This window comes from Lampris incognitus, chromosome 19, assembly GCF_029633865.1.
Source record: "Lampris incognitus isolate fLamInc1 chromosome 19, fLamInc1.hap2, whole genome shotgun sequence".
Classification (NCBI taxonomy): Eukaryota; Metazoa; Chordata; class Actinopteri; order Lampriformes; family Lampridae; genus Lampris; species Lampris incognitus.
The window spans coordinates 1,155,982-1,170,749 of NC_079229.1; the positions used below are offsets into that span (position 1 = coordinate 1,155,982).

At 44.9% G+C, this 14,768-nt stretch overlaps 2 protein-coding genes across 2 annotated transcripts in view; one reads left to right on the forward strand and one right to left on the reverse strand.

Moving 5' to 3' along the window:
• Positions 1–7,472: 7,472 nt before the first annotated feature.
• ppp1r17 (protein phosphatase 1 regulatory subunit 17) lies at positions 7,473–9,720 on the forward strand. The gene is made up of 3 exons (XM_056299338.1): positions 7,473–7,671; positions 8,115–8,768; positions 9,352–9,720. The coding sequence occupies exons 1-3, from the start codon at positions 7,476–7,478 to the stop codon at positions 9,420–9,422; spliced, it is 921 nt and encodes a 306-aa protein (XP_056155313.1). The 5' UTR covers positions 7,473–7,475; the 3' UTR covers positions 9,423–9,720.
• A 99-nt stretch (positions 9,721–9,819) lies between these two features.
• pde1ca (phosphodiesterase 1C, calmodulin-dependent a) overlaps positions 9,820–14,768 on the reverse strand; it is a 192,949-nt gene continuing 188,000 nt past the window's right edge. Inside the window, exon 17 of the mRNA XM_056299337.1 lies at positions 9,820–10,168. Within this exon, the coding sequence (XP_056155312.1) occupies positions 10,008–10,168 (161 nt within the window). The 3' untranslated portion in view covers positions 9,820–10,007. The remainder of the gene's footprint in view (positions 10,169–14,768) is intronic.

Genomic DNA, 14,768 nt, shown 5'->3' on the forward strand with positions numbered 1-14,768 from the left:
ATACCCCAAATATAGGTGTGCCAAGCTTGTAGTTTCATACCCAAGAAGACTTGAGGCTGTAATCGCTGCCAAGGGTGCCTCAACCAAGTACTGAGTAAAGGCTGTGAATACTTATGTACATGCAATATTTCAGTTTCTTATTTTTAATAAATTTGAAAAAAATTCTACAAAACCTTTTTCACTTTGTCATTATGGGGTATTGTGTGTAGATTGATGAGGAAAGAAAGGAATTTAATCCATTTTGGAATAAGGCTGTAACATAACAACATGTGGGGAAAGTGAAGGGGTGTGAATACTTTCCAGATGCACTGTATATATATATATATATATATATATATATATATATATATATATATATATATATTATGTGTGTGCGTGTGTGTAGTATCGTTTTTAGTGACATTTTTACCAGAGTGGTATTTCATTGTTATTTTCAATGAGGTGAAGAGTTTGTAGTCTTCCCCCTTGTGATTATTGATTATTGATTGTGTGTAAAATCTTCTCCTTCAGAGATGAGCTTCTCCTGCTGCTGCTGGTGTGTGACGGAGGAGAATCTGCTGTCGGAGGTCCTCGGTTTGTTTTCTGCAACAACCGTGACCCTTGAAGGAATTTGCACGACATGTCACGTTTCAGCTCGTCTCTCCAAACACACAAGAGAAGAAGAAGTGACTCATCAGTGGGTAGCTTCCTTACTGAGCAGGGTACCACCCGCCCATCGCCATATTCTACAACTCTGAGCTCATAAGTACTGTCTCCACATGGTAACGTGTGCGAGGAGAACAGTAGAAAGTCAGCAGTCAGTCTGTGTTCAGAAGGTGGACGTAGTCCTGCTATGGTTTGCGGAGCAGTAGTCAGTGCAGGTGCTGCACAGGGAGAAGATGTGGTGGTATGGGTATGTTGGCAAGTTAAAGGTATGACTCAATGAATGTTGTATAGAGATGCAAGATGTCACATTCTAATTTACATTAAGTCTTATGAAGTTAAATTGATTATGTTGGTTTTACTGGAGTAACATCTTCTGGGTCCCTGAGTGTGGACAGCACTGTTTTCTGAAATAAAGACATGCACTAAAGCCTGCACCAGAGAAACATACCGTGTCTGTGACCTGTTTTTCTTTTCTTTCTTTCTTTTTTTTTTGCACCACTGTGGCCGCAAAACACGTGAAAATAAGTAATACATGGAATTTTACCGTATCCATGCTGTGAAAGTGATGCAGAAAGTCATCTGTCCCCTTTGCTACTGTCCCACTCGTCTAAAAAGAGGCACTACTGATGGAAGTGTAAGGTGGTCTGGAGGTTCACTATCCCAGAAGGCTGAATCAGGTCATCTGGACACAACGTCACCTAAGTGACGTCTTCAGCCTCAGCTAATATACTCACTCGTTCCTAATCCTGTCCTTCTTCATCACGCCCAGTGAAAATCTTAGCATCTTCAACTCTGCCACCTCCACCTCCAGCTCCACTTCCTGTCTTTTTATCAGTGCCACTGTCTCCAGACCATATAACATAGCTGGTCTCACTACCGTCTTATAACCTTCCCTTTAACTCTTGCTGGTACCCTTCTGTCACAAATCACTCCTGACACTCTTCTCCACCCACTCCACCCTGCCTGCACTCTCTTCTTCACCTCTCTCCTGCACTCCCCGTTACTTTGGACAGCTGACCCCAAGTATTTAAACTCTTACGCCTTCATCACCTCCACTCCTTGCATCCTCACCATTCCACTGTCCTCTCTCTCATTCACGCATAGGTATTCCGTCTTGCTCCTACTGACTTTCATTCCTCTTCTCTCCAGTGCATACCTCCACTTCTCCAGGCTCTCCTCCACCTGCACCCTACTCTCGCTGCAGATCACAATGTCATCCATGAACATCATCGTCCATGGAGACTTCTGCCTGATCTTGTCCGTCAACCTGTCCATCACCATTGCAAACAAGAAAGGGCTCAGAGCCGATCCTTGATGTAATCCCACCTCCACCTTGAACCCATCTGTCATTCCAACCACACACCTCACCACTGTCACACTTCCCTCATACATATCCTGCACCACTCCTACATACTTCTCTGCAACTCCTGACTTCCTCATACAATACCACACCTCCTCTCTCGGCACCCTGTCATATGCTTTCTCTAAATCTACAAAGACACAATGCAACTCCTTCTGGCCTTCTCTATACTTCTCAATCAACATTCTCAAAGCAACCATCACATCTGTGGTGCTCTTTCCTGGCATGAAACCATACTGCTGCTGCTGATCACCACCTCTCCTCCTCTTAACCTAGCTTCTATTACTCTTTCCCATGTCTTCATGCTGTGGCTGATCAACTTTATACCTCTGTAATTGTTACAGTTCTGCACATCGCCCTTGTTCTTGAAAATCGGTACCAGTATGCTTCTTCTCCACTCCTCAGGCATCCTCTCACTTTCCAGGATTGTGTTAAACAATCTAGTTAAAAACTCCACTGCCATCTCTCCTAAACACCTCCATGCCTCCACAGGTATGTCATCAGGACCAGCTGCCTTGCCACTCTTCATCCTCTTCATAGCTGCCCTCACTTCCTCCTTGCTAATCCACTGAACTTCCTGATTCACTATCCCCACATCATCCAACCTTCTCTCTCTCTCATTTTCTTCATTCATCAGCCCCTTAAAGTACTCCTTCCACCTTCTTAGCAGACTCTCCTCGCTTGTCAGCACATTTCCATCTCTATCCTTGATCGCCCTAACTTGCTGCACATCCTTCCTAGCTCGGTCCCTCTGTCTAGCCAATCAGTACAAGTCCTTTTCTCCTTCCTTAGTGTCTAACCTGTCATACAACTCACCATACGCCTTTTCCTTTGCCTTTGCCACCTCTCTCTTTGCTTTACGCTGCATCTCCTTGTACTCCAGTCTACTTTCTTCATCTCTCTGACTGTCCCACTTCTTCTTTGCCAACCTCTTCCTCTGTATACTTTGCTGTACTTCCTCATTCCACCACCAAGTCTCCTTGTCTTCCTTCCTCTGTCCTGATGACACACCAAGTACCTCCCTAGCTGTCTCCCTCACTATTTCTGCAGTGCTTGCCCAGCCATCCAGCAACTCTTCACTACCACCCAGTGCCTGTCTTAACTCCTGCCTGAACTCCACACAACAGTCTTCCTTCTTCAACTTCCACCATTTGATCTTCAGCTGTGTCTTCACTCGCTTCCTCTTCTTGGTCTCCAAAGTCATCCTACAGACCACCATCCGATGCTGCCTAGCTACGTTCTCCCCTGTCACCACCTTGCAGTCTCCAATCCCTTTTAGATGGCGCCTTCTACATAAGATATAGTCCACCTGTGTGCACTTTCCTCCACTCTTGTACGTCACCCTGTGTTCCTCCCTCTTCTTGAAATATGTATTCACCACAGCCATTTCCATCCTTTTCACAAAATCCACAACCATCTGTCCACCATCTGTCTGTGTCTTCACATCACACAGTTCGACTTCCAGCTTCATACTCATCACTCTGTCTGACACTCTCTTCACCTCCAGCACACTCTTGACATACTCTTCCTTCAGAATGACCCCTACCCCATTTCTCCTCCCATTCGCACCATGGTAGAAGAGTTTGAACCCACCTCCGATACTCCTGGCCTTACTCCCCTTCCACCTGGTCTCTTGCACACACAGGATGCCTACCTTTCTTCTCTCCATCATGTCAGCCAGCTCTCTCCCTTTACCAGTCATAGTGCCAACATTCAAAGTTCTGACTCTCACCTCCACACTCCTACCCTTCCTCCTCTCTAGCTGCCTCTGGACATGCCTTCACCCTCTCCTTCTCCTTCGCCCAACAGTAGCATAGTTTCCACCGGCACCCTGCTGGTTAACAGTACCGGTGGTGGTCGGTGGTAACCTGGGCCTCGACCGATCCGGTATGGAAATCTTATTTATGATCCACATATTTGATTTGGCAAAGATTTTACGCCGGATGCCCTTCCTGACGTAATCCCTCCCATTTATCCGGGCTCAAGACCGGCACTAAGAATGCACTGGTTTGTGCGTCCTCAGTGGCTGGGTTGGTGCACCTGACTTGATAATTGATATCAGTGCAAGGACAGAAATATACGCACTACATATTTTCTCATGTAACTGGTTGCAGGTTGCCAACATTTACTACGCCGGGGGTGGGGGGGGGGTGGGTAGTCTTATCCCGAAAGCGCCAGTGTGGGTGCAGGTTTTTGTTCCAACCAAGCAGTTACACACCTGATCCCACTCATCAACCAGTAGTCTTTGCTGAGGAACTTGATTAGGAGACACACGTGTGTAACTGCTTGGTTGGAACAAAAACCTTCACCAACACCGCCGGCCCTTTCTGGATAAGACTGCCTATCCCTGTACTACACTGTAGTAAGACCATGTGACTGGCTCCACATTACTAACTTCATCCTATAAAACCTCTTACTGACTGCAGGTTATTCAACCCATTTAACAAAACGGTTTTAATAAGTGTTCTTAATGAATTGTTATTGATTGCAACATATTGATTATTGTTTGTTAGTTGTCTGTTACTCGGGATTATACGCACTGCAACTAGCGTGAATTCAAAATGCACGCCATGCCTGCCATCAAGAGGTGCCAGTGCACCTCACCATGTGATTTTACATGTGCTCAGCAAAACCACGTACACTTTTCACATCAGATAATGGGTGTTCTGTTACGCTGATGCTCTCTATATGGATGACCTCCGTGTTGGCCAAGGCACGACCAGGCTCTCATGACGCACGGGGGCGTCGGGAACAATAGCGCAGGACACTTCACAGCCAGGCAGGACACGCCGTTTGTCTCAGAACCGTCTGCCATTGAAGCATCAAAAGGGTGTCGACTGAACGGAAGATGGTGAGTGTGTATGTGGGAGCAGCTCAGTGAGGTTTCATAACATGCTGAGGACAGAAAGAACTCGGACCCGGCAGCTCGGTCACAGGAGTTTATTGTTTCATGTTGCATAATACTTGCTGAAACCTCATTTGCACTTCACCTTAATGACCCTCTTATGGAGAGGTGCGGTGGGCAGGGCAGGGCAGTCCACCCCCCCAGTTAGTTAGGTAGGTAGGTTTTTATTTTGTAACCGAGCGTATTTCCGCCCGCTGCGGGATTCGATCCGGGCGTACTGCACCACAAGGCGACGTCGCTAACCGCTCGACTAAAGGGGGCCGGCCCACTGGCCAGCTGCCAGCGAGTCTTTTTGTAGATTACAGTAGTCACCCTCTCCCGGAAGCACGCCCTCCGAAGACACTTATGAGGAGCTGCACTCTTTCGGACACTTCCGGATCCCACCGCAGCCACCAATGCGACCGAGCGTATTTCCGCCCGCTGCGGGATTCGATCCGGGGCGTACTGCACCACGAAGCGACGTCGCTAACCGCTCGACTAAAGGGGGCCGGCCAGGGGGTGTTTGTGTAGTTACAATTTGAAGAGTTTAAAGGTTGAGGAGATGAGGAAGGAAGACAGCAGGAAAAGCAGAGTTTACCCGGCTTCCGTCTGAGACCAGCGTGGACACGTCACGAGACTACTGTCACTTATGTCCAAGCACGGCAGCTGCATTTCCGGTGTCTTCTTAAAAAGCGCACTGGGTTATGGCTTCCTCTGTGACATATTTGTATAATACGTCAGCCGAGGCTCCTCTGTGAGCTCCCCGCCGACGATGCCTGCTGCTGCAGTGACAGCACAACACAAGTCTGGAAAGGTCTTTCAAAGTCTAGTTTGCGTTCCATGTTGAACGTTCTCAGCAGCCTTCCGCTGGACGCATGCTGCGCGCTCAAGAGCACGTGAACAGCAGGACTTTTCACTTGAAAGGAGAGAAGAAGAAGAAGTGGAGCGCCGTCGGCGAGGTCTGCTGCGGACCGACAGCCCTGTGCGCAGTGTTCAGTAGTTCAAGTCGTCTAAAGAACTTCTGTGAGTGTTGTAAAGGCGACTGGAGTGGATGCAGAAGAGGGACGTGTTAGACTCGTGAAGTGGAGCTACCACGCGAGGTCTACGCAGAGCGCGAGGCTGCAGAATGCCCCACTAGTTATTCTACCACCTGGAGCGAGTCCGCCAGGAAGGCACCAAGGTCTAGTTCTTCTACCATGTGAAGCGAGTCCGCCAGGAAGGCACCAAGTTCTAGTTCTTCTACCATCTGGAGCGAGTCCGCCAGGAAGGCACCAAGTTCTAGTTCTTCTACCACCTGGGGCGAGTCCGCCAGGAAGGCACCAAGTTCTAGTTCTTCTACCACCTGGGGCGAGTCCGCCAGGAAGGCACCAAGTTCTGGTTCTTCTACCACCTGGAGCGAGTCCGCCAGGAAGACACTTTGTTCTAGTTCTTCTACCCCCTGGAGCGAGTCCGCCAGGAAGACACTTTGTTCTAGTTCTTCTACCACCTGGAGCGAGTCCGCCAGGAAGACAGTTTGTTCTAGTTTTTCTACCACCTGGGGCGAGTCCGCCAGGAAGGCACCAAGTTCTAGTTCTTCTACCACCTGGAGCGAGTCTGCCAGGAAGACAGTTTGGTCTAGTTCTTCTACCACCTGGAGCGAGTCTGCCAGGAAGACAGTTTGGTCTAGTTCTTCTACCCCCTGGAGCGAGTCCGCCAGGAAGACACTTTGTTCTAGTTCTTCTACCACCTGGAGCGAGTCTGCCAGGAAGACAGTTTGGTCTAGTTCTTCTACCATGTGAAGCGAGTCCGCCAGAAAGGCACTTTGTTCAAAGTTGCCTTTGAGTTCTCCTGCAGTCCCCCCTCCCCATATTCCTCTGTCTGTCTTCCTGTAACCTACCTGTCCTGTCTCCTCTTCCCGTTCTCCTCCTCCTGCCTCTGTCGAGCGGATAAGTCTGTTAATTAACTTGCGGCTTATTGATATTCATAAGCTCTTCCAGGGGCACTCCAGCAGGGGCAGGGATCAGGGAGGTGGGGAGAAGGGGTCTCGGTCACCGTGACAACAGAAGCTAATGGATACAGATGAGGGAGAGATGCTCCTCCTTCGGGGTACATAACCCATGAAGGAAGGCTTTGGTGCGGCTGTACCGGTTCTCCTCCACGTTCGCTGCTCATCTGCCTGCCGCCCCACTACGGTAAGCACTCACCCCAGTCTGCTGACTGCCTTGGCAACGTCTCCCTCCTTCCCTCCCTCCCTCCCTTTCTTTCTTTCTTTCTTTCTTTCTCCCTCCCCATCTCAGTATGTGTGTACTTGACCTCCTCTGTCTCCATCTCTCGCGTGGTCTCGTCTTCCTTCTCTCTGATTCCCTTCCTGTCTCGCTGCTCTCTGACTCCTGTCTCCCTGCTTCTTTTGCCTTGCTGTTTCTACAGTGCAGGGGCATGGAAATGGAAAGTAAACACGTGCAGGCTTGAGAGGACTTGATAGGGTCGGGGTGTCACAACACACAGACAGACATTCTTTCAGAATGTGATCACTTCCAGTCTGTGAAACGGGAGCGCAGATCAAGCCTTGCAGGGCTGTACCCTCCGTCACTGACCGGAGGTCCGGTCATGGATAATGGATGTGGGTGCTTGCGTTGGGACTGGGCGGGGCCAGTGTGTGTGTCATGTGGCCCGTGTGAACAGCAGGAGTGCCTGGAGAAGAAGAGAGAAGAAGTCCTGGAGGCCCCAGACATGGCGACCGGCTGCATGAGGACAGCCCGAGACACCGGCAAACACTGGCTGATGGCCCAGGAGAGCAGCCGCTGTGAGTAGACAGCGGCCTGGAGGAGGCGGAGGAGGAGGAGGGGGAGAAATGTAGAGGAGCCATCTTTCACTAGTAAGAATGACAGATGGGTAAGAAAAAAAAGAGGCGTAGAGGAGCTGAAAAAGGATAAAAAAAGTTAGAGAGCTGAAAGAAAGTTGGAGATGGAGAGCGAAGGGGGGAGAAGAGGACACAGAAACGTAAGAGGGAGAGAGAGAGAGAGAGAGAGAGTTGGACATGAAGAGAGACAGAAAGATAACGCTCCACGACTGTCCTCCACCAACACTGACAGATGGCAGCACAGCAATCAGTCAGTCTTCTGTCACACCAAGTGCTGCGTCGTGCTCATGAGCGCTCAACTGCGTTCAGCGTGTGTGTGTGTGTGTGTGTCTATTTTTCATGATGTTCTTTCCTTGAAACGGTGTTTGCCTTGTTGTGCCTCACAGACCAGGAGATGCCGGGGTGCCTGTCGGAGAAGGAGGCGGGCGTGACAGACCAGGAGATGACGGGGTGCCTGTTGGAGAGGGAGGCGGGCCGGACAGACCAGGAGATGCCGGGGTGCCTGTTGGAGAGGGAGGTGGGCCTGACAGACCAGGAGATGCCGGGGTGCCTGTTGGAGAGGGAGGTGGGCCTGACAGACCAGGAGATGCCGGGGTGCCTGTTGGAGAGGGAGGTGGGCCTGACAGACAAGGAGATGCCGGGGTGCCTGTTGGAGAGGGAGGTGGGCCTGACAGACCAGGAGATGCCGGGGTGCCTGTTGGAGAAGGAGGTGGGCCTGACAGACCAGAAGATGCCAGGGTGCCTGTTGGAGAAGGAGGCGGGCCTGACAGACCAGGAGATGCCGGGGTGCCTGTTGGAGAGGGAGGCGGGCCTGACAGACCAGGAGATGCCGGGGTGCCTGTTGGAGAGGGAGGTGGGCCTGACAGTGGGCCTGACAGACCAGAAGATGCCGGGGTGCCTTTTGGAGAAGGAGGCGGGTGTGGACACAGAAGAGAAACACGTCTTGGAGGAGGCCCTCAGCCAGGAGCAGCAGGACGACCAGCACAAGAAACCTCGTAGGAAAGACACCCCGGTGCTCAGTGCACCCCCACATTTACCAGGTGAGGGGGATTAGTCAGTGTTCCACCTTAGTCACCTTCCAAAGGGCGGCTGCAATGATGTTTTTGTGTAGTATTTTGCCACAAGTTAACATGCACACAGACAAGTACCCCGACAAAATCAGAGATGAGACCTGGTAAGTGTGTGTTGGGCTGTAAGAGTGTGTTGTTGTGTTACCTGAGATCAGACCTTGTAAGAGTGTGTTGTTGTGTTATCTGAGATTAGACCTTGTAAGAGTGTGTTGGGCTGTAAGAGTGTGTTGTTGTGTTACCTGAGATTAGACCTTGTAAGAGTGTGTTGGGCTGTAAGAGTGTGTTGTTGTGTTACCTGAGATTAGACCTTGTAAAAGTGTGTTGGGCTGTAAGAGTGTGTTGTTGTGTTACCTGAGATTAGATCTTGTAAGAGTGTGTTCATGTTCATTGTGTTATCGAACTTCTTGGTTGTGTCAGCGTGCTCTCCACTGCATACAATCTCAGAAAAAACGGCCCTGGTCACCTGACAGGGCAAAGTGCCCTCAACTCATTCTTCAAGAGGAAACAGTTGCCATGGGAACCTGTCATGACTTGTGGTTTTCCTTCCTTTTAGGAGTGAAACTGATGAAGCAAGAGAAGCCCTTGATCCATTCGGAGGATGAAGAGGAGGAGGCGCAGGATTAGAGAGTTGTAGCGCTTTAGTCAGTGATTCGTGTCTGTGCTTGATAAATGTTGTATCTGCACCAGTTGATAGCATGCAGCTTTGCACCAGTGCACGCTTGCTACCTCGCTTTCAGAGTGTACACGCCAACGACCGCCTCTTTACGGAGGGCGGCACAAAGACTGACCGTCTGCCTGACGGCGCCGGGCCCGGCTGATGCCTGGCACTTGATTTTTGATAACAGTCAACATACGTGGTGTTGGAGGTAATGATTTTAATAAAATTGTTTCCATTTCATCGGACAAACACGCTGTTCTTTATAAACTGCCAGACTGCAGAAGACAGTTATAAGGCGTCGTTACATCACATGCAACACGAATAACGATTCTACAGAGATACAATTCTAACAGCGCTCGCTACTCTAATTACCTTTTAGTCACGTGTGTGTAGAGGACAAGAGTTGAGAGACGAACCCGTCTTAGACTACGCACCTGGACCTAACCCTGGAACCCCACCTGACATAACACTGATGAGACAACACCTGCTCCAGCACTCGCTGACCATGCTGATGACGTCTCATCTGATCTCCTCTCGCTTCGTTGCTAACCTCACTTCCTGCGGCGTAGAGAGATGTGCTGCAACCTCTTGGCTTTGCCCCGAGGGTCGACGGGACGCATCTCGCACATCTTTGGTTTCATAGGACAGTAGAAACTGACACAGTAGTTTGGCCTCTTGTAGCAGTGAGCAACATTGCAACCTTCCTTGGGTTCTGAAAAAATATAATTAAAAAAATCAATAAATAAAAAAAACAAAAAAAAAACAAGAGAAGGCACTTTGAGTCGATAAACGCTCACCGAGTACACATTGTGGTATGAGTTAGATAAGTAACGTGTTGTGTGAGTTACTTCAGTAACGTATCAGTTAGATAAGTAACATGTGTGAGTTACTTCAGTAACGTATCAGTTAGATAAGTAACATGTTGTGTGAGTTACTTCAGTAACGTTTCAGTTAGATAAGTAAAATGTTGTATGAGTTACTTCAGTAACGTATCAGTTAGATAAATAACATGTATGAGTTACTTCAGTAACGAATCAGTTAGATAAGTAACATGTTGTATGAGTTACTTCAGTAACGTATCAGTTAGATAAGTAACATGTTGTGTGAGTTACTTCAGTAATGTATTAGTTAGATAAATAACGTATTGTGTGAGTTACTTCAGTAACGTATCAGTTAGATAAAGAACATGTATGAGTTACTTCAGTAACGAATCAGTTAGATAAATAACATGTATGAGTTACTTCAGTAACGTATCAGTTAGATAAATAACATGTATGATTTACTTCAGTAACGTATCAGTTAGATAAATAACATGTATGAGTTACTTCAGTAACGAATCAGTTAGATAAGTAACATGTTGTATGAGTTACTTCAGTAACGTATCAGTTAGATAAATAACGTATTGTGTGAGTTACTTCAGTAACGTGTCAGTTAGATAAGTAACATGTATGAGTTACTTCAGTAACCTATCAGTTAGATAAGTAACGTGTTGTGTGAGTTACTTCAGTAATGTATTAGTTAGATAAGTAACATGTATGAGTTACTTCAGTTACGTATCAGATAAGTAACATGTATGAGTTACTTCAGTAACGTATCAGTTAGATAAGTAACATGTATGAGTTACTTCAGTAACGTATCAGTTAGATAAGTAACATGTATGAGTTACTTCAGTAACATATCAGTTAGACAAGTAACATGTATGAGTTACTTCAGTAACGTATCAGTTAGATAAGTAACATGTATGAGTTACTTCAGTAACGTATCAGTTAGATAAGTAACATGTTGTATGAGTTACTTCAGTAACGTGTCAGTTAGATAAGTAACATGTATGAGTTACTTCAGTAACGTATCAGTTACATAAGTAACATGTATGAGTTACTTCAGTAACGTATCAGTTAGATAAGTAACATGTATGAGTTACTTCAGTAACATATCAGTTAGACAAGTAACATGTATGAGTTACTTCAGTAACGTATCAGATAAGTAACATGTATGAGTTACTTCAGTAACGTATCAGTTAGATAAGTAACATGTTGTATGAGTTACTTCAGTAACGTGTCAGTTAGATAAGTAACATGTATGAGTTACTTCAGTAACGTGTCAGTTAGATAAGTAACATGTTGTATGAGTTACTTGAGTAACGTGTCAGATAAGTAACATGTTGTATGAGATACTTCGGGAACGTATCAGTTAGATAAGTAACGTGTTGTATGAGTTACTTCAGTAACGTGTTCTGTGAGTTACTTCAGTAACGTCTCAGTCAGATAAGTAACATGTATGAGTTACTTCAGTAACGTGTCAGTTAGATAAGTAACATGTTGTATGAGTTACTTCAGTAACGTATTGTGTGAGTTACTTCAGTAACGTGTCAGTTAGATAAGTAACATGTATGAGTTACTTCAGTAACGTATCAGTTAGATAAGTAACATGTTGTGTGAGTTACTTCAGTAACGTATCAGTTAGATAAGTAACATGTATGAGTTACTTCAGTAACGTATCAGTTAGACAAGTAACATGTTGTATGAGTTACTTCAGTAACGTATCAGTTAGATAAGTAACATGTATGAGTTACTTCATTAACGTACCAGTTAGATAAGTAACATGTTGTATGAGTTATTTCAGTAACGTGTCAGTTGGAAAAGTAACATGTTGTATGAGTTACTTCAGTAACGTATCAGTTAGATAAGTAACATGTTGTATGAGTTACTTCAGTAACGTATCAGTTAGATAAGTAACATGTATGAGTTACTTCAGTAACGAATCAGTTAGATAAGTAACATGTTGTATGCGTTACTTCAGTAACATATCAGTTAGATAAGTAACATGTTGTATTAGTTACAGCAGTAACGTGTTGTATGAGTTAGATCAGTAACGTGTTGTATGAGTTAGATAAGTAACATGTTGTATGAGTTAGATTAGTAACATGTTGTATGAGTTAGATAAGTAACATGTTGTATGAGTTAGATCAGTAACGTGTTGTATGAGTTAGATCAGTAACGTGTTGTATGAGTTAGATCAGTAACGTGTTGTATGAGTTAGATCCGTAATGTGTTGTATGAGTTAGATAAGTAACATGTTGTATGAGTTAGATCAGTAATGTGTTGTATGAGTTAGATCAGTAACGTGTTGTATGAGTTAGATCAGTAACGTGTTGTATGAGTTAGATCAGTAATGTGTTGTATGAGTTAGATCAGTAATGTGTTGTATGAGTTAGATAAGTAACATGTTGTATGAGTTAGATAAGTAACGTGTTGTATGAGTTACATCAGTAATGTGTTGTATGAGTTAGATCAGTAACGTGTTGTATGAGTTAGATCAGTAACGTGTTGTATGAGTTAGATCAGTAATGTGTTGTATGAGTTAGATCAGTAATGTGTTGTATGAGTTAGATCAGTAACGTGTTGTATGAGTTAGATAAGTAACGTGTTGTATGAGTTAGATCAGTAACGTGTTGTATGAGTTAGATCAGTAACGTGTTGTATGAGTTAGATCAGTAACGTGTTGTATGAGTTAGATCAGTAAAGTGTTGTATGAGTTAGATCAGTAACGTGTTGTATGAGTTAGATCAGTAACGTGTTGTATGAGTTAGATCAGTAATGTGTTGTATGAGTTAGATCAGTAATGTGTTGTATGAGTTAGATAAGTAACATGTTGTATGAGTTAGATCAGTAATGTGTTGTATGAGTTAGATAAGTAACGTGTTGTATGAGTTAGATCACTAATGTGTTGTATGAGTTAGATCAGTAACGTGTTGTATGAGTTAGATCTGTAACATGTTGTATGAGTTAGATTAGTAACGTGTTGTATGAGTTAGATCAGTAACGTGTTGTATGAGTTAGATAAGTAACGTGTTGTATGAGTTAGATCAGTAATGTGTTGTATGAGTTAGATCAGTAACGTGTTGTATGAGTTATATCAGTAACGTGTTGTATGAGTTAGATCAGTAATGTGTTGTATGAGTTAGATCAGTAATGTGTTGTATGAGTTAGATCAGTAACGTGTTGTATGAGTTAGATCAGTAATGTGTTGTATGAGTTAGATCAGTAATGAGTTGTATGAGTTAGATAAGTAACATGTTGTATGAGTTAGATCAGTAACGTGTTGTATGAGTTAGATAAGTAACGTGTTGTATGAGTTAGATCAGTAACGTGTTGTATGAGTTAGATCAGTAACGTGTTGTATGAGTTAGATCAGTAACGTGTTGTATGAGTTAGATCAGTAACGTGTTGTATGAGTTAGATCAGTAATGTGTTGTATGAGTTAGATCAGTAACGTGTTGTATGAGTTAGATCAGTAACGTGTTGTATGAGTTAGATCAGTAACGTGTTGTATGAGTTAGATCAGTAACTTGTTGTATGAGTTAGATAAGTAACGTGTTGTATGAGTTAGATCAGTAAAGTGTTGTATGAGTTAGATCAGTAACGTGTTGTATGAGTTAGATAAGTAATGTGTTGTATGAGTTAGATAAGTAACGTGTTGTATGAGTTAGATCAGTAACATGTTGTATGAGTTAGATCAGTAACGTGTTGTATGAGTTAGATCAGTAACGTGTTGTATGAGTTAGATCAGTAACGTGTTGTATGAGTTAGATCAGTAACGTGTTGTATGAGTTAGATCAGTAATGTGTTGTATGAGTTAGATCAGTAACGTGTTGTATGAGTTAGATAAGTAATGTGTTGTATGAGTTAGATAAGTAACGTGTTGTATGAGTTAGATCAGTAACATGTTGTATGAGTTAGATCAGTAACGTGTTGTATGAGTTAGATCAGTAACGTGTTGTATGAGTTAGATCAGTAACGTGTTGTATGAGTTAGATCGGTAACATGTTGTATGAGTCCTGTGGTTAATAAGGAACATTCAAACGTAGGTGTTGGATTAGAAGTTGCATCGGTATCTTCTTAAATTTTGACAGTTGTCCGAATAAAGACACACAGCTGGGATGTTAGTCCATGTCTAACACTGTCCTGTTAACCCCTTGTACGTCTGATCTAATATGAGCTGCTCTCACGTTGTCCCAGCAAAGAGACACAGCCGGGATGTTAGTCCACATCTAACGCCGTCCTATTAACCCCATGCAAGTCTGACCTAGTGTGAGTAAAGACACACAGCCAAGATGTTAGTCCACATCTAACGCTGTCCTATTAACCCCATGCAAGTCTGACCTAGTGTGAGTAAAGACACACAGCCTGGATGTTAGTCCACATCTAACTCTGTCCTATTAACCCATGCAAGTCTGACCTAGTGTGAGTAAAGACACACAGCAGGGATGTTAGTCCACATCTAACGCCGTCCTATTAACCCCATGCAAGTCT